General features: G+C 41.0%; 1 gene segment (V, D, J or C); it reads right to left on the bottom strand.

The window, feature by feature from the left end:
• Nucleotides 1-19,993, bottom strand: part of LOC132022178 (immunoglobulin kappa variable 2-29-like) — a 154,355-nt gene that overhangs the window by 4,332 nt on the left and 130,030 nt on the right. The window contains 1 exon segment of the V gene segment in view: nucleotides 85-122. Within this exon segment, the coding sequence occupies nucleotides 85-122 (38 nt within the window).

Genomic DNA, 19,993 nt, shown 5'->3' with positions numbered 1-19,993 from the left:
AATTAAAACACATGAAAAGGAAAAAAAAAAAAAAGCAACAAACCAATTAGAGACAGTGAAGAACCAGTTGAAAAAAATACTTACGTTTTATCTCCAGCTTGGTCCCCTGGCTGAACGTGTACACACAATAATTCCTCCTAACTTCCCTCCTATACAAAAACTGAGTTTCGTTTTCTGACAATCATGCAAGGCTCTCTTTAGAATATGTAATTGTGCTTGCCAATAGATTTCTGAAACTATCACTTAGATGAATTATTCTCACTCACTCACTGAATTTTGTTCTTCATAGAAAAACATACAACCAATTTTTTGCAACCAATTTTTCAACCAACTTCAATTTTTCAACCAATTTTTCAACCAATTTCAAAAACGCAAAACCAAATTTTTGTTTACAGATTTTATCTTTGCCCCAGAGGATGTCAGGGCCTGGTTTCAAAGAGTCAGCTTCTATAGATCCCTTCCCCAGGCATGAGAACCACAAGATACAGACAACTGAGGAAGGAAGGTTTGGATTTTACTCACGTTTGATTTCCACCTTGGTCCCTGCGCCGAACGTCCACCACAGTGATAGCTCCCCATGGTGTCACTGTACAAAAACCCTTCTCACTGAAGGGGAACCGAGCCCTCGGTCAGCTGCTGAAGCTTCACGCTTTTCCCAGCAGTTGTGGAAAGCCTAGGGCTTCCCTGACAGAGAGTGTTTCCTTAGGTGAGATCTAAAATCCTAGAAAAGGATATATTTACTTATGTCTGTGATCTGATGGTCCCTTTCTTTAGCAATATACCATATCTGGACTGTTTCTTATCTATCTATCATCTATCTATCTATCTATCTATCAGAAAGTAGGCTGAATGGAAATTACAAAGAAAAAAAGCAAGTTTTAAAAATTGAACTCTTTTATGCCTTCTCCTAAGGGTGAGGGAGCTGTTGCAGATGATAAACTTCATACAATGTAATTAAGGGATTCTAATTTCTCTCGGTTAAGAATAATTAAAGAATGTTTTCCTATTTGAACCTCTCCTTTGCCATGAAGTTGTTTCAAAAAAGGCAGACTAAATGTATATCATATGAAGGCCCATGATTTAGAGGTATTTTGGTATTAAGCTAGAGATGACCCATGAAACTAAAACAAAGATTAATAGAGATTTTATTTATTTTAGGGTAAGAGTGCGAGCTGGGGGAGGGGAGAGGGGAGAAGGGCAGAGGTGCCGGGAGACGGAAGACTTCTTGCTGAGCTTGGTGTGTGGAGCCCGGTGCGGGGCTTGATCCAGTGACCTCGAGACCCTGAGACCAAGCCCTGAGCTGAAATCAAGAGTCAGACACCCAACTGACTGAGCCACCTGGGTGCCCCTAAAACAAAGATCAGTAGAGTAGAAAGTGAACTTTACTTAGTTGGTCATCTGTTGTTCACCATGTTCAATGAGCTGAACCAAGAGCCTACTGTCTTTGGAGCTTCCAGGGAATCATGCAATGCCATGGTGTTTCCATAGTAACCCCATCAAAGACACTGAAGATCTCATTTTGTTTGAAGTGCAGCGCTACTTGTTATAGTCTTGTTTCCCTCTTAACCTTTCATCCCCACCTCAGCATACATGTCTCTTACCATCTTCAATTCCTCACCGTTCTTCTGTGGCTTCCAGCTCTTATAAAACTCTCTCTCTGCTTGGAAACACCTTTGCTCATCTGCATTAGCTTGTGAACAATGAATTCCTTCAAAACTCAACTCAAGAGACCTTCTCTTCTGCTAGGAGATAATCATCTCCTAGCAGAGCACAGAGGCAGATCTAGAAGACCTAATTGTTCTTGTCTGCTCTCAGATTCTTTCTACCTTACTGGATTTGTAAATTGATGTTTCATTTTCTTGTATTAGGAAGACTCAGTCTGTATCTTTACTTGGCAAATGTTCAACAAACATCTGCAGAATGAAGGAGGAAAAAAACACCTAACAATGAATAGTTGAAAATCAATAATGGACCAGAGCTAATAAATTATAATAGATTATAACAGTGAGTTTTACAAGAGAAATCCTAGGTAGGTTTCCATGATTCTGCCACTGAGAGCTTTGCTATTGTCTTTAATAGCAAAATTAGCAGCAGATTTCCCCAGATGATGAGGAAAGAGAGGACTCTTGGAGGTAGAGAGGAGAGTAACTGGCAAGTGGACATTTAATGTGCAGAATAGTTGACTGAGGACATAGTCAACATAGATCCTAAAAAAGATAGAGTGATACTCTCTGCAGATATACAAGCAATACCAGTCATTGTACTTGACATTTATGGAGTGTTTAGAAAGTGTCCGACTTTGTACATAAATCATCACGTTTAATTATCCCCCCAAATCTAGGAATTCAAAACTGATATTTTTCCTATTCTGTAGATGAAGAAAGTTGAGTGCAGAGACTTTAAGTCACTTCACCATAGCAGTGAGTGGCAGAGCTGGGCTTTGATATCAGAGCTCATGCACTTCATTGACCCTGGGAGTAGAAACATTCAATGCAAGCAGCATGGATGGCAGAAAACCTTGGAGTGGGGGAAGGAAAAAGAAACTCCATAGCCTGTCCTAGGTTGGAAATGAGTAGATGAGTGTGCTCAAATGTGTATACAAGACTGCTCATAGAAATGTTGGTTAAAAATTGAAGAAATGGAAAATAACTGAAATCTTCATTAATGAGAATTTAATTAAACTAATTATGTTAGAGCTTTGTGATGGGACACTAAACAACCAAAGAGGATGAAGTAGGTTTCTATAGGGTCACAAGAAAGGTGTTCATGAAAATATGGGCCATGGAATGGTTTATTTTGTATGATATTCTGATTCTGTTTTAATGGTTATATATATATATATGGATAGAAAAACAGGGTAATTCCTGAAGGAAATACAATGAGCCATACTCAGTAGTTATCTGCTGGGCTTACATAGGTGTGTTGTTTGGGAAGAGGAGAGCAGTGACACTTTCTCCCCTTTTGAATATTGCAGATTATCTTGTTTTTAGTAATTAGGTGAATACATTAATTTTGTGGTTTTTCAGGATGCAGATGATTTTAATTAAATTTTGTGGTTTTTCAGGTTTTTTGATGCAGAAAGACTGTATAAATTTTGATAAAGAATAAATTGACTTTGCCTACTAGAATTCTCAGTATTCTTGTACAATGTATAAATATGATTTTAAGTGATATACACACATTAAATGATATTCCACTGTAGAACCTAATTGCTAATGGTCAATTACACTTTTTCCTATAATATTTAGATTGAGAATGCAAAAAAGGTTGTTTTCCTGGTTCTGTGTAGGAGACATTCTTATAAACATAGGAGACATATGGGTGACATAGGGGCTGGAAAATGGGAATGATAAAGATGACATGACTCTATAAGGGATTATGTTCCTCAATGAATAATGTGAAATTGGTATCGAATGTGAAATTGGGATTCAGTGTGAAGAGTACAACTGAATGATTGTACTAAGAGAGTATTTGCTACTAATCGAAAGTGCTTATAAGAACCATTGTGGCAAAAACTATTTTATTAATCACATACAGTAGTGATTGATAAGAATGGCTGTTGTGATGTTAGAGCATAACGGGGATCACTGAGAAATGGTTGAGATCCTGGATATGTGTATGGTTCATTATTTGAAGGCAAAGCTTGTCTTTGAAGCATCTGTGACTTTCTGTCAGGATCTACAGTTCTACAAAATGTCCGTGATGGACCTTGACAATACTGATTTTACTGAGGAAAGGCAAAGTGCCAATAAGCTAATCTGAGAGGTTCTTGGGTTTGTATATAAGAGTGATAGAAATAGAAATTTGGGGGCAGTATTCCAACAAACTCATCAATGAAGCTATTCCCCATTTGGTTCCCAAGAAAGTTAGATTCTTAGAATAAATTCTAAACTGCTTGTGGAAGAGAGAGAGAGAAGGGGATAGAGAGTGAGAATGAGAGAGACACCAAATGCCCACCTGTAAGTCATCCTGAAAACTATTGGTAAACTATCTTATCAGTGTTCTTCACATCTGACATTTCAAGAAGCACCATTTTTGCTTTTCATTTGGCATAATTAGCCAGCCTATTTGGAGTGGTCTACCTTACTTGAAGCAGCAACATATAGTAAGTCAACTAGCTTGTCAGGGACACATGGCATAATTTGCTCTTTGCAAGACTTAATTAAGGGATGGTGGCTTCCTTACCTGGCTCTGGAATATTTGTGTCTGATAATCCATCTTGAAGTCTGTGGTTCAATATTTTTTTCTAGCTCATCAGTCACAGTAGAGTCCAAGGCAGGTGATTCTTTTTACTTCAGCTTGACTCCTCTGTAGGTTGTAATGGCTGTCATTTGTACTTGATTTATGCTGATATCCCACAAGATGAAGACAAAATTCCGGAGTCCACATTCAGTGGTGCCTAGATCTTGATCGATTGCCAGTCTTCCAGCTAGAGTGCGACAGACAGACATCTGTCCTGAATTCCTAAGGGGTAAAGCTGTCCCCATAGCCAAGAGGGAGAGAGGCAGAGGAGGTCACTTGAGAAATTGCTGCTTCCATGCAGCTTTGGAGCTGTGTCTGTTTCCACTCATCTCTGAAGAAAGAGGAGCTGAGAGAAGCAAAGTCCTTTGCCCAAACATGTGCACGTGTTTGTGCCATAAACATGACCCAAGATTTTGGACCTCCTCTGGAAAATGTAGGTGCTCGTGTTTTCAAGAAGACATTCAGGCTACAGATATTCTCTGACTTCCTAGAGTGAAAGAGAAAACATCAATAACAGTGCTTGGGTGTATTACCCTTGGAGAGGCTCAGCCACCCAGATTTACATATCGAGTGTTGTGGTTTCTGGTTGATTATGCACAAGTGATGAGTCCTTGAACTCTGCTCTAGAGTTCCCTGTCCCTCTTTGTTTGTCCCCTTGACCCTAGCCCCATGTCCTCTCTCATCCTGCCACTGAGAAATGCATCCTGGCAAACTACTGTGAATGGGCTAGCTCTGGATGCAGTTGTGAAATTGATGGATTCAGGCTTGAATTCATTAGGTGCTTCATACTTTTTTTTTTCTTCTCTGTTGTCAAATCTTCAGGTTCCTCATGGGCAGTCTGTTCTTCTCCCTCGTGGCTCAGGATGTGGTGTGGTATGCAACTGATGAATCACTCAGTTCTACCTCTGAAACTAATAATACAATATATGTTAGTTAAATTGAATTTAAACAAAAAATAAAAAAAATAAATGGGATTAAACTAGGCTGGCTCTTGACTCTCCCTCCCATCCTAATCAGCATCTACATTTAAGGGATATTAGTCTGGTGCTGGCAAAAGAGGAAGCACAGATCATTCCCTTCTCCATTGTCCTCCCTCTCCCTACTGACCCCAGTGTCCTGATTATCCTGGCTGATACCTAGAGCTCCAAACAAGACAGAAGGATGGGAAGAGGGCAGGCCCAGAGCAAAACAAATACACACAAATATCAACATGGAAACCCAACTGACTGTAACAAGGAATAATTGGACTTTTATTTTTTATTTTTATTTATTTATTTATTTATTTATTTATTTATTTACAGGCTCCCTGCTCAGCAAGGACCAATGTGCGACTCGGTCCTGGGACGCCAGGATCATGACCTGAGCAGTCGTTTAACCAACTGAGCCGCCCAGGTGCCCCAATAATTGGGCTTTAAACTAAATATAATGCATCTGTCCACCACTCACTCAAAATCCCCCTTGTAATGACAGAAGAAATACAAAAATGAGAATAAATTTATTTTGTGGTTGCAGAATCATGAAGGGGGCTATTAGAAAAAAAGACATTTGTGGAAAAATCACAAAGATTTAAATTTTTTTTAAAGATTTAAATTTTGAGATTGAATTGATGCAGAAACTGAAATCTAGTATCTTCCATCCCATTGCAAAAATAGGAGGGGTCCTTGACACAGCCAGTACTAGTCTTCCTCACAAAGCCCCGGAAAACGCATACTTCTGAGTTATCAGAGCCTGGGTCTGGGGGTGGGATGGGTATGCCTCCCAAGGGGGGTTAACACCTGGGCTGCCTCCACTGAGCTTGCTTGCATTCACCTTTCAGGCCATGGGGATAGTGATGGAAAAATCCAAAGCAATGGGATAAAAGAAATCTTCCAGGTCACTAGAGGAAAAAGAGAAATGGACATCAGGAAAAGCAAATAAAAAAATCAAGAAGAAAGTATTCGATAAATAGAAATATAAAATAAGATGGTGGGGTGGCTGGGTGGCTCAGTGGGTAAAAGCCTCTGCCTTCGGCTCAGGTCATGATCTCAGGGTCCTGGGATTGAGCCCTGCATTGGGCTCTCTGCTCGGCAGGGAGCCTGCTTCCCCCTCTCTCCCTACCTGCCTCTCTGCCTACTTGTGATCTCTGTCAAATAAATAAATAAAATCTTAAAAAAAAAAACCAAGATGGAAAGACTAAGTCCAAATAGAACAGTCACAGACTATAATAAATGCTAAGTTATGCAGAATTTGTAAATGAGGCAAAAAGATGACTATTGACAAAGAGTCTCTCCTTGACCAGACTCTGCTTGGGCTCCTCTGAGCTCTCTTCTCAAGTGGACTCAGAATTTTGTGTTCATCTTTGCATGGTCCAATTTTAGCAAGAATCCTGCTAAGTTAGTTTAACTAGAATCCCCCTTGTTGATATCTGATCGCAGTCTACATCTGACCGGCTTCCTCAGCCTTCCCTGTCCCCAGGTGATGTCTGATCACCTGATCACCCTGGCTTTCTTTCAGCAAGAATCCTGTTAGGTCAGTTTAACCAGATCCTCCCTTAAAAGGGGTGTTTTCTCTTAGTCATTTTCTATCCACTGACCCCATGTTGCTCCCTGGCTATGACTTCCCACTTCTCCTTGTGTTGGAGGGAGGTCCAATCTCTCCCTTCCACTGCAGAACCTCATTGCGTGGGTCCTCCCACTTTATCCTCTGATCCTACTAGGTCTGCCTTTTCCTCAACTCATGTTTTGAGTAATTGTTCTTTAACACTATGTATCCTTTCAGGGTTATTTGACTTGCTAGGGAAATAAAGTTTTTTACTTTTCTAAATACAACTGATTGATTACAACTGATTAAAAACTAGACTTTATAGTTCTGCTTTCCCCTCTCCCTCTGCCTCCCTATGCCTACTTGTGATCTCTCTCTCTGTGTTAAATAAATAAATAAAATCTTAAAAAAAAAAAAAAGAAAGAAACACTGAATTAGAGGAAAGAGCACTTTCAGGGGCTAAATTAAACTTGGTAAGTGATACTTAAAAAATGATCAATGATACAACCAAAGATCCCAGACTGTGGAAATGTATTTGCATCAGATTGATTTGTTTTTGTGAATATCTTCTGGGAGTCATGGGATCAAGGAGGTGGGTATGGTGACTGCCAGTTTGCCTAAGCAGAGGAGATGGGTGGGTCTTGGGACTCAAGGAGGGCCTGTCCCTGGGGACTCAGGGATCCGTAGGGGCTGAGAGAGAGGCTCTGGTGGTGGTGGTAGTTGGAGAGGTGGGGAGGGTGGATGTCACTGGAAGGGCTGTGCCTCCAAACTTCTAATTATGCTCACACTCACTTATAAGTGTTCATCTAGTAGGAACAGTCTGGTCAGGTTGCTGTTATTAAAGGGAATGAAATGCTTTCAGTCTGTGTCCATTTCCTCAAGATTCAGCAAAGAGGGAAGTTTGTTGAGCCTAGCTTGGGTGAGGGTCTCACACCTGGGCTAGGAAAGGGAGGCATCATGACATTCTCACCTGACTGTATCCAGTCAGAATGGAGAAATTCCTCAAGAGGGGAGGTCCATGCGCTCTTAGAAAAGGTGGAAATGCAGTTAGGAAAGGGAATGTTCATTGTTCTTTGTTCCTTCTATTTTGAAGGAACCTAAAGCTTGTGAATTACATTATTTTTATTATAGATGAGTTCTTACTCACCATTGTGCTTTCAGTGACTAACAAATATGTCTGGCATCCAGACACACTTACATACCTATGGAATAAATGAATGAAATGAACAAGATTGTTAGGAGTCAGGGGAGTTTTCTCTTTGCTTTGGCACCGTCTAGCCCTTGGTAGTTTCTGAAACCTTGGAAACTGATGGTGGTGCCTCAAACTGGGATTGTCTTCATGACAGCTGACCCCGAAACCCTGTTAGAATGGAATATTATGCCTCCATCAGAAAGGATGAATACCCAACTTTTGTATCAACATGGGCGGGACTGGAGGAGATTATGCTGAGTGAAATAAGTCAAGGAGAGAGAGTCAATTATCATGTGGTTTCGCTTATTTGTGGAGCATAAGGAAGAACACAGAAGACATGGGGAGATGGAGAGGAGAAGGGTGTTGAGGGAAGTTGGAGGGGGAGATGAGTCATGAGAGACTGTGGACTCTGAAAAACAAACTGAGGGTTTTGAAGGGGTAAGGGATGGGAGGTTGGGTGAGCCTGGTGGTGGGTATTGTGGAGGGCACATATGGCATGGAGCACTGGGTGTGGTGCATAAACAATGAATTCTGGAGCACTGAAAAGAAATTTAAAAAATAAATAAAAATAAAAAAAAGAATGAATAGAAAATAGACTTGGTGCTTCCTTGGAGGGGTTTTGTAGGTCATGGACTGTTGGAACTGGAAGAGAGAAACTACATCTAGCTCCATTCATAACAAATGGGAGAAAAGTGGGTCTTTAAGAGAGGAAGTGATTCACTCAGGGCTTACATAGGTAGGGAAGGACTGGGATGGGGGAAGAACCAGACATCTTGCCTCGCATTTAAAGCACTCCCCCATTATATTTCCTGAGGTGCTTGACAAAATATTTGCAGACCAGGAAAATTCTCTGCATGGTTGCCATCTGGTCCAAGTAGGTGGGGACTTTTTAATCCATTTTCTGAAATCCAGTGAAAGAATGAAAAATGACCTCATGCAACACGGATGTAGGTTTCTTTTTTCAGCATGACAGCTGCTCTAGGGGTCAGTCAGGATACCAAACATCATTTTTAAAGCTGGAAAGAGCTCTTAACTATTTGACTTTTATAACTAAGGAAACCAAGGTGCCCTTAATGATACCAAAGTTGCAGGCATACAGTCAAGGTCTAAACCTTTGCCTTCCAAGAACCAGTTCAGTGATTCTGGCTAAATGTGGCTGATTCAGCCAGTCTGCAGAATGCTTCCAGTTGGTACGAGAATAATCATTAGGATGGTAAGTGTATTAATTAAGGGCAATAATAGCTACTCTAATGGATATGGTCACAAGCTTGAGCAATTTAATGTATTAGAAATTTATTTTTCTCTTGCATAAAGTTCTGACAGCAGAAGGTAGGGTTCACTTTCACGCTGTCCCTTAGAGACTCAGGCTGACAAAGACCATCTTCAGCCTAAGGTTTCCACTGTGAGTTGCAAGACTACAGATTACAAAAGAAAAAATCAATCTCAGAGTCACTGTCATTGAATTGGGCTGGATCCAGACTGATGTGGAAGCTTGGGGGATGAGGAGCTTTATACATAATAAAGTTCTCTGTTGCCACCAAAGGAGTTGATGGCCATTTAAGGAGAGGGTGAAAATTGAGTGACCACAAACTTTCTGAGTGGGTTACGCAATTACTTTGCTAATGTGGTATTTACCATACTTCCCACATCCTGCGTTATTTCATGGGATTTCGTGATCAGATTCTAATCTGTCTGCTAGGGAATGAACAACTTCAGGTAAGTGACCTCTTCAGGCAAGTGACCTCAGCCAGGTGGTTTGGTATCTCCATTGTGCCTTGATACTGAGTATTCAATGATTGCTCTTTGAATTGAATTTGATAAATGTGTGTATTTGAGAATATATCACATTGAAGAATTTAATTAGGAAAAAATGAGAATTTTTAATGGATTTATCAACAAATGTCTTTTCCTTCCTTTCTTCAGCCCTCCTTTTTTCTCTTTTCTCTCTTTTTCTCTTCTCTCTCTCTCTCTCTTTTTTCTCTCTTTTCCTCCCTCCCTCCCTCTCTTTCTTTAAAAAAAAAAAAAAAACAACTCCAGGCTGGTATCAGCTGTTCGGTGTTATGCCAATGGCAGTAACATAGTATGAGCTCATGAGATATGACAAAAGTTATGACGATATGTGTCAATCCCTGAAGAAGGTGGAGAATCAGATATCTGGTGAAATATTTTCCAGATGGATTTGGAGTCTCTCCTGCTCAGTGTCCTATGAACTTCATTCCAAAAGGTGCCACAGCCCATTTATATATCCCAGAGCAGTAAGAGAGTAACTAAGGTGGGAGACAAGTTGTAGTATTGAGACTTACATGGAATAATCACACAGAAAGATGATAAATACAGAAAGTCCTTCCTTCTAGATGGATCTTTTCTATTCTAGCCTGAGAGATTACTGCTGAGTATTATAAGTCTTCCCACACAACTTGGACTTGACTCCTCATAATGTTGGCTTCGGGACAGTTGATCGGAGTAAAGGGGGTTGTCCAGCTGTTGTGCAGGTGTTGCATGTGGCTGTATGAGCCACATGCTCCAGTGAGGTTATCCCTGCTCAAGCAGAGGGAGGAAAGTGCTGGAGATCAACACTTTCAATCCAGCACTTTCCTCTGGAGATCAACACAAAGGATAATCTATATGGAAATGGCAATAGGCTCTTGGATGCATAGACTAGGAAGAAAAGTGCATTTACTCCTTAAATCAGAAACCAAATGGAACTGATGAAGAAATGTCCAGGATCAGATGGATTTACTGGTGAGTTTGACCACACAATTAAAGAAGAATTGATATCCAGCCTTTCCCGACTCTTTCAAAAAATAGGAGAGACTATTTTCAAACTCATTTTGAGGCCAGCAATGCCATAATACAAAAACCAGACAAACACTGCAAGAAAAGGAAATTACAGGCCAGTATCCTTGATGAATGAATACAGATAGGGAAATCCTCAACAACCTATTAGTAAACTGAATTTCACAATATATGAAAAGCATCATGCACCAAGGTCACATGGGATTTATTCCAGCTTCTTGCTTGGAAAAGAAAGAGTAAAATTGTCTCTGTTTGCAGATGACATGGTCTTAGACAAGAAAACCCTGAAGACTCCACCAAAATACTCTTAGAGCTAATAAACGAATTCGGTAAAGTTGCTGGAAACAAAGTCAATATACAAAAGTCAGTTGTGTTTCTTTCTTTCTTTTTTTTTTTTTTTTCAGTTGTGTTTCTATACATTCATAATGATCTATCAGAAAGAGAAATTGAGAGAATGGTCTCATTTATAGTCGCATCAAGACGAATCAATAAAATCCAGAACTATGAGAGGATACCTTTCTGGTGTTTGAGTCAACCGGAATGTGGTGCTTGTTATGAAAGCCCTGGGACACTCATCCTGGTGGCGAGACCATGAGGGGACCGTGGGACCTGAAGAATGACAGAAAAATGCCTGGCTCTTCTTTTTGTCTTGTAAACCACAGACCAGGCGCTGGAGCAGTTTGCAAACCAGAAACACAAATGGAGATAGATGGCTGCCAACTCTCCTGACAGAAGAGCGAGGAGAAGGGCAACTTAGAAACAGAAGACAGTTAGGCAATGACTGCAGAGTCAGTCAAATGTCACAGAAAGGACTGTAGTGCCACCTTTGCCTGTGCCAGTAAAGGCCAGTGGGGAGCCTAGCTGGCTACTCTTACCAGGCCAAAAGGGGGTGCCCGATCGCCTGTGGGGGTGGTGTCTGAGAGGTCTTAGTGGGGAGCCAAGACTTTCCTCCCTCCTATGTGGTGAGGCGGCAAGGATGTCCATGCCCCAGTGTAAGCAGAAAGCACATGGGGGGTGGAGGGCTCTGGAGCCTCAACAAGGCACTCCTCTCCCTTTGTGTTAGTCCATTCTTCCTTGGGCTGCTCTAACACAATACCATAGATGGGGTGGGCGGTTTATTTTATTTTTCTTTTTTTCAAAAATTTTATTTATTTATTTGTCAGAGAGAGAGAGAGAGAGAGAGCGAGAGCGAGAGCGAGAGCGAGCACAAGCAGGGGGAACAGCATGCAGAGGGAGAGAGAGCAGCAGGCTCCCCACTGAGCAGGGAGCCTGATCCAGGACTGGATCCCCAGCCTGGGATCATGACCTGAGCTGAAGGCAGACACCTAATTGGCTGAGCCATCCAGGCGTCCCAAGGTGGACAGTTTATAAATAACGGAAATGTAGGTCTCACAGTTCTGGAGGCTTGGAAGTCTGAGATCAAGGTCCTGGCAGATTCAGTGTCTGATGAGGTCCTACTTCTTCCATGGCTGTGGTTTCGCTGTGCCCTCATGTGGTAGAAAAGGGATGGGGGCTCTCTGATTCTTCTTTTATAAGGGCACTAATCCCATTTTTGGGGGCTCTGCCCTTATGACATAATCACACCCAAAGGCCTCCCTCCAAATACAGTCACCTTGGGCATTAGGTTTTCAACATAAGAATTTGTGGGTCGAGGAAGGGGATGGAGAGGAACCTGAGTCCTGGGGCAGCAGTTCCATCCCTGAACCCCTGCTCCGGGTTCTGTGTGGAAAAAAAAAAAAACACTCCATCATGTCATCAGGCTTCTCTGGTTAGATTCCAACCATGGGTGGTCAGATGAAATTTCAGCTGTTACAACTTTCCATTTTTTTTTTAGAGGTTTAATTTTCTTTTTTTTTTTAAATTGTGTTATGTTAGCCACCATAAAATACATAGTCACCATAAAAATTAGTTTTTGATGCAGTGTTCCAAGATTCATTGTTTATGTACCACACCCAGTGCTCCATGCAATAGGTGCCCTCCTTAATACCCACCACTAGGCTCACCCATCCCCCACCCCCTCCCCTCTAAAACCCTCAGTTTGTTTCTTGGAGTCCACAGTCTCTCATGGTTCTCCTTCCCCTCCGATTTCGCCCCCTTCATTTTTCCTTTCCTTCTCCTAATGTCCTCCGTGTTATTCCTTATGCTCCACAAGTAAGTGAAACCATAATGATAATTGACTTTCTCTGCTTGACTTATCTCACTTACCATAATCTCCTCCAGTTCTATCCATGTTGATACAAAAGTTGGGTATTCATCCTTTCGGATGGAGGCAAAATACTCCATTGTATATAAGGACCACATCTGCTTTATCCATTTGTCTGTTGAAGGGCATCTTGGCTTTTTCCACAGTTTGGCTACTGTGGACATTGCTGCTATGTACATACTCCATATGTACATTGGGGTACAGATGGCCCTTCTTTTCACTACATCTGTATCTTTGGGGTAAATACCCAGCAGGGCAATTGCCGGGCCATAGGGTAGCTCTACTTTTAATTAACTTTCTAATATTTTCCTTGCATCGAGGATTGTAAGTGAGTTTCATCTCTACCTTTCTTTATGTTGAGTCTTTGATTTTAGTTTCAAGATTATCCTAGTCTCATGACATGCTTTATATTTCTAAATAATGGTGGTTTGCCCTCTTTTACTATTTCCTGGGTATGTTTTTTAAAATACAGAGGGTTTGTTTGTTTTAGGTTTTGGCAAAACTTAATTAACCATACATTTATCTGGATCTGGACGTTGATTTAAGCAGAGTTACTGTGATGGAAGTGTTTAGAGACAGCCAAGGAAGTTTGAATAAAAACTGGCAATCAGGTAATATTAGATTTACTTTTAGTTTTGTACCATAGTAGCATAGTAGTTATTTAAAAAAGTCTTTATCAGTTAGCAATGTACTAAAATTCTTGACTTTGAAATACTCTTCTGTGTGTGTGTGTTTGTGTGTGTGTATGCACCCTCGTGCACGGGTGTGTGTGCATGCGGGGGTGTATGTGATCTATCTTTTTATATGGTTGGCCATTTCAATAGACATTAAAAATGAAACTAAATAGAAAGGAACTGTGTCACCTTGTCGACTGACTCACCAAAGCCAGAGTGCAGTGGTGAAGTTCTGCCCATAGATGGCAGTGTTGTGTAAGCCAACACGCCTACATTCATCTAATGGGTCTTTCAGGGATCACTGTTTCTAAGTAGGAAGTATTTCTAGTATTAAAAGCCAGGCCAGATTTTATTGCTTTTAGACAAAAAGTCATGGAAATAGTAGAAAAGCAAAAAAATCAGGTATAGAACAATCATAAATGATTTTTAAAATACGTGATTTATAAGTATTTAGAACTCTTACAGAGAATTTAGGTAGAACAATAAAATAAATCCCCCTCTAAATATATTACCCCTATATAAAAATTTGGTCTCATTGTCTCTCTCTCTCTCTTTCCTTCTTTCTATTTCCACCTCTATTTCTCCATCTCATCTACCTATCTGTATTTTTAACATACGTATTTTTATTTAGCATAATTGTATTATATGTATTATATATAAAAATATATAAACATTTTTATATATGCACTTTTACCAATGCATTTTTGGGTTTGATATTTTTAAGTTATATTTATTTATTTTAGAGAGAGGGAGAGAGAGAGTACAAGCAGAAGGGGCAGAGGGAGAGGGAGAGAATCTCAAGCAGGCTCTGTGCTCAACACAGAGCCTGACAGTGAGCTCTATCTCAAGACCCTGAGATCATGACCTGAGTCAAAACCAAGAGTCAGATGCTTTACCAACTGTATGACCCAGGTGCCCCCTTTGGACCTTGATTTTAGAAAAGTATATCATAAAGACCATCATTATAGTTAGTATAGTTCTATCTATAGAAAGATTAAGAGATTTTTTTGACTCTAACAATAAGCTGTGTTCCTCAACCAATATCATTGTATTTTAACTTAAATTGACTTAAGTTATCTAAAATTGTTTTAAGGAGATGCTGTAGAATATGATGTATAGAAATAACACAGTCCCTGTCACTAGGCCAACTTGGGTTAGAATCCTTTCTTACGTGATTATGGACATACTCCTTTTTCTTTTTTTGTGAGCTCCAATTTTGTTATTTTAAACATTCTTGTAATATGAGCATTTTTGTGAAGTAATAAAATCTAAAATAAGACCGTCAATGTAAAAAAGCTAGTTTCCTTTCTCAGCAGATCAAGATGACTCTAGAATCTGTGCACAAGTTACTCTATTTATACCTTGCTCCTTCTTCCCAAAATATTTGGGTTTAATTAAAAATTTGTAATGAAGTTAGAAAAATAAGAACAAAAAGGGCAGAAACCACATTGAGATAACCATAAAGATAAAACAGGTGTTTAATGATCCAAAAAGACAAGAAAAAAAGATTGGATTTCATTAAAAGTACAGTTCTGCTCTTCTAAAGTCACAGGTATGGAAATGAGAAGAGAAGCTGCCCGCTGAGAAACCAGTCATTAACCATAAATGTGAGAGAGAAATTGTATGCAGAATGTACAAAGAACTCTCATGGTCAACAGGAAGAAAACAAACACGCCAACAAAAGCTGGACCAAAAATTCTGGGCAGTTTCCTATAAGCTTAAGTCTATACCCACCTTGTGACTGCAGTCCGTTACTGGCTCTCTAAGCAAAATGCAATCCTAGGTTCACACGGAAACCTGGACCCAAATATCTACAGCAACTTCATTCGTAGGAGTAAACAAGGAAACAGCTCAATATCTCTAAATTGGTAGCTAGATAGGCAAACTGAACGCAGCACTAAAGAGAATATCCTATTGATGACACATGAAAAGCTGGGGGAATCTCAGTGCATTCTACTAAGTGAAAGAAACCAGACTTGAAAACCTACACCCCATATGGTTCTGCTTCTGTGACATTCTGGAAGCGGTAAACTAGATGACCAGAAAACAGATCAGCAGTTGACTGGGGCTGGGGAGAGGGAGGGTTGACTACAGAGGGACTCAGAGGAACTTTTAAGGGTGATCGGTCTGTTCTCTGTCTTGAACATGGTTGTGGTTACATAGCTGTGCGCTTGCCAAAATTCATAGAACCATGCACTAAAAAAGGTGTCTAGTTCTACTGTATGTAAACTATATGTCGGTAAATGCCATTAAAATATGCATGATTGTGCATAAAAGCTGATGCTGAGCTTCTTGGAAGCCAATAAAAAAGAAGGAAATGGTCCAACTTACATGCTTCTATCTACAAGACAAATTTCCAGTTCTCAGTGTGACTCAAGGTGTTCCTAGTATCAAAGTTGAAGACAATTTCTCTCTTGGTGACATAGCATAGGAGTTGCACAATGTATAATATTCTAAATAACTCCATAGAAAAATAAATAAATAAATAACTTCATAGGAATTACAAACGTGGAATGCATATGACTATTTCCTGTACAGCTGTTCACTGTATATAGAGGGCATGAGGTGGTAAGGTTGGTGTGTGGCCTGGGAATCCGGTGCACATCCACCCAGGGACCTTAGAGGGATTTTTCCTTGGTGAATGCCCCAGAGCCAAGGGGCCACCCCTTAGCCTTACTTGCTTATAATCTCCTGCTGTTGTTTCAGCCCAGGATGGATTCATCCTCATGCCAGCCCAAAGGCTAATTTATTCATTTATGACCAAAACCCTAACCTTCCAGTAACCCCGATGGTGACATCCTCTGGCCAACAATGGCCTGCTGGTCATTCCCAGCAGGAGGAGGCATCGTGAATTGGCATATCAACACAGAGATTTGATGAGAACACTGTATTTTCTGAGCTGAGTGTGATCCTGGGTAAGCCTTAGACTTCTGAGACGTAGGAATAATACCTCTTGTTTAAAAGGTGCTGTGAGGAGTAAATAAAATAGTATATATGAATTACTTAGCATAGTGCCTGGGCATGTAATAAGTTCTTAGCACATACTGATTCTTTAAAAAAATTTTTAAATTTATTTATTTATTTATTTGACAGAGAGAGGGGGAAGCAGGCCCTCTGCCAAGCAGACAGCCCAACACGGAGCTCGATTCCAGGACCCTGGGACCATGACCCGAGCCGAAGGCAGAGGCCTCAACCCACTGAGCCACCCAGGTGCCCTGCACATACTGATTTTCACTGCTTAGCCTCACTTCCAGCAAATTTGCAGATAGGTGGTTGAACAATAGGTCTTCTGCATTATTCTCCTTTGTCACCAGAGTAATCTTTAAAAATGAGGGGGGGTAGCTAGATGTAATTATTCCCATTTAAAACTCTTCAAAGATTTCACATTGTGGTTTCTAACTGCATGTTCTCCTAGGCCTATACCGGTGTTCTCATTTTTGGCCACCAGGGTCAGAATCTCCTGCGGAACTTTAAAAACTACTGATGACTGTTTTTCACCCTGAGAGATGCTGATGAAATTGGTCTGGGTGGTGACTGGGCATTAGGACTTTCTTGAACTCTCTAGGTGATTCCAGTGCAGTATGACCTGACCTCTCTCTACTGTCTAACTGCCTGTCTTCCCGCGCCTCCTCCCCCTTCCTCTCCAACCACCAGGTTTCCTTTCTGATCTGTGTGTTGAGTTCTTTCTCCCTTAGGAAGACCTAGTGCTTCCTCACTGAGCCAGATGCTACCAGCCCTTCCATGCCAACCCCAGATTCCATCTGTTAGGTCAGAACATGGTGTCCTCTTTTATATCAGGAATCTGGAACTTTGGAGGGCTGGGAGTTGAACAGTTAGGATCTTCTGTCACTGGTTGTACTTGGAAACTTGTGCTTCAGTAGGTATCAATCATAATAGTCATAGGGCTAATCTGGTCTTCGCAGTGAGGATGTGTAAGTCCGTGGTATTCAAAATTCATCTAGCTCTTTGGAGCCCTTTATGCAGGATTGGGACCAGAGTAAGGCAGGTAAGGCACCAGCTTCAGGCACAAAATTTAAGGAGGTACCAAAAAAAAACCAAAAAAAAAAAAAAAAAAACCCTTCAGTAATTCAGATAAATAACATTTTAATGCAATGTTTAAAAGTAAAAATTTATGCAAAAAATCCACGATGAAAAAGAATTGAGAGGAAAGACTGGATCTATCTTGTGAATAAAGAAATATCGATGGGGACTGTTTTATTTTGTGGCTATACTGTACTCGAGAGAAGTTAATTCTGCGTGCTTTCTTGGGTTGTGTTTCTTAAACTAGGGTGATAGGGATTTCCAGAAGGGTAGAATTTGTGAAGAAAATGTTTTGCAGTAAAATGCAAATGGACCACTTGTGGGAAGGGGTGCAAAATTTCTATGAAAGATTAAAAGAAGTCAGACTGAAAGCTGAGGAAATGTTCCCTCGGAAAGTTTTAGGGGGAGTCCTCGGAATCCTGGAAGATCCTCATTTTATTTATTCTGCCACTAGGTGGGGTCAGTGAGTGGGGTGACGTGATGTGGTCGTAGAGCTTGTCATTAAAGAACGTAAGAGTACAAGACATTTGAATTGGAATAACGTGCAGATTAGCTTGTGACTGTACTTGGCTGCAAATGGGAGGGGGACTTGAAATAATGGAAAGAGCCTAAAGTCTGATGAACTTCGTATATGACTTTATGCAAAACTTTCTTGGCCAAGCACCTATTCCCTAGTAAAAATGAAAATGCCGGGACAGAGGAAGTGTAAGGTTATTTCTAGGTTTAATATTCTGAGATATTTCAGGGGCACCTGGGTGGCTCAGTCGGTTAATCGTCTGACTCTGATTTCGGCTCAGGTCATAATCTTAGGGTCTGGAGATCAAGCCTTGTGTTGGACTTCCCACTCAGTGAGAAGCCTGCTTGGGATTCTCTCTCCTTCTCCCTGTCTCTGCCCCTCCTTCGCCACTCATGATCTCTCTTTCTCTCTCTCCCTATTAAAAAAAAAAAAAAATTCCGAGATATTTTGAAAGACAAAGGCTCCTGAGCAATCTTCCTCTAATATGTAATGCATGAATATGACCAGCAGAAGGCAGCAAGTGCCCGCAACTCTCCACCACCCTCTGCCCTGTCTAGTTTTTCTAAAGTTGTAATCTTCCAAACTTTCCACCCGCCCAGGGAGGAGTTGTGGTCCTATAAGGGACACTGTGTTCAGTTCAGCACCTGGGTGGCTCAGTGGGTTAAAGCCTCTGCCTTCAGCTCAGTTCATGGTCTTGGGATCCCGGGATGGAGCCCCACACTGGGCTCTCTGCTCAGCGGGGAGCCTGCCTCCCCAACTCTCTCTGCCTGCCTCTCTGCCTACTTGTGATCTCTGTCTGTCAAATAAATAAATAAAATCTTTGGGGGGGAAAAAAAAAAGAGCCAGTCCTGAAAGAGATTCTCCTTTTCTTTTTTTAAGTTTTGTTTTGTTTTTACATCTGCAAAGTAAAGACATTTTTAAGACATTTTCTTGGCTCTGGGATTTCACTCTCTCTTGGTTTGGCTCCTGTCTCACTGGCCACTCTTTCTCAGTCTCTTGTCAGTTCCTGCTTATCTCCCTCACCTCTCCACATTACCTGACAGGGCCTGGTCCCTGTTCCTCTACTTACACTCATGGCCTTGTGACCTCACACTGGGTCTGAATTCACATCCATATCCCCGACTGGTTCCCTGAGCTCCAGACTCTCATATCCATTTGCCCAAGGCACATCGCCATCTGGAGTGCTAACAGCACAAAATCCAGTATGTCCAAATCAAAGTCCTGATACCTGTCTCCTCCCCCAAAGTTGCTTTTCCTCACCTTTCCCAACCTCAGTAAATGACATTTCATATTTCTTCTTGCTCAGGTCTTTCATTTTTCTGTCACTTGTCACATCCTGTATGTCATCAAAATGTATTTGTTCGACAGTTACAATACGAGCAGAATCTAACCACTCTTCCTACGGCCATGCCAGGGTCTCCTGACTAGATTACCAAGAAAGTGGACATGTCCTGGGCTGGATGCAAGTAAAAAAGGATGTTAAAATTCAACTTTTTTGGCATTTGCTTTGTAAGATGCCCTAGACGTCTATAATAAGGTAAGTATCAAGTGGGTGAGTTTCTTACATTCCCTGACTCTGAATTGCTTTATGTACCCATGGAATCCAACTGCTTCTGCTGTTCTCACCTTCTTTCCCTGACCTTGCTACTTCAGGCATACTGAGGTGGCTACTGAAAGGCCCTGTTTATCTGGGGTCTCATGCTTCTCCCCTTGGCAAGCTCGATCTATGTGCCCATATGCCCTGGGTGTGACTGTGGAATTTTGCGGACAGCTGGTACGATTTTCCCCACTTCTTGTTTTTTACCAAA

This window comes from Mustela nigripes, chromosome 7, assembly GCF_022355385.1.
Source record: "Mustela nigripes isolate SB6536 chromosome 7, MUSNIG.SB6536, whole genome shotgun sequence".
Lineage (NCBI taxonomy): Eukaryota > Metazoa > Chordata > Mammalia > Carnivora > Mustelidae > Mustela > Mustela nigripes.
The sequence above is the reverse complement of the archived record's forward strand: the minus strand, read 5'-3'. Positions and strand labels throughout refer to the sequence as shown.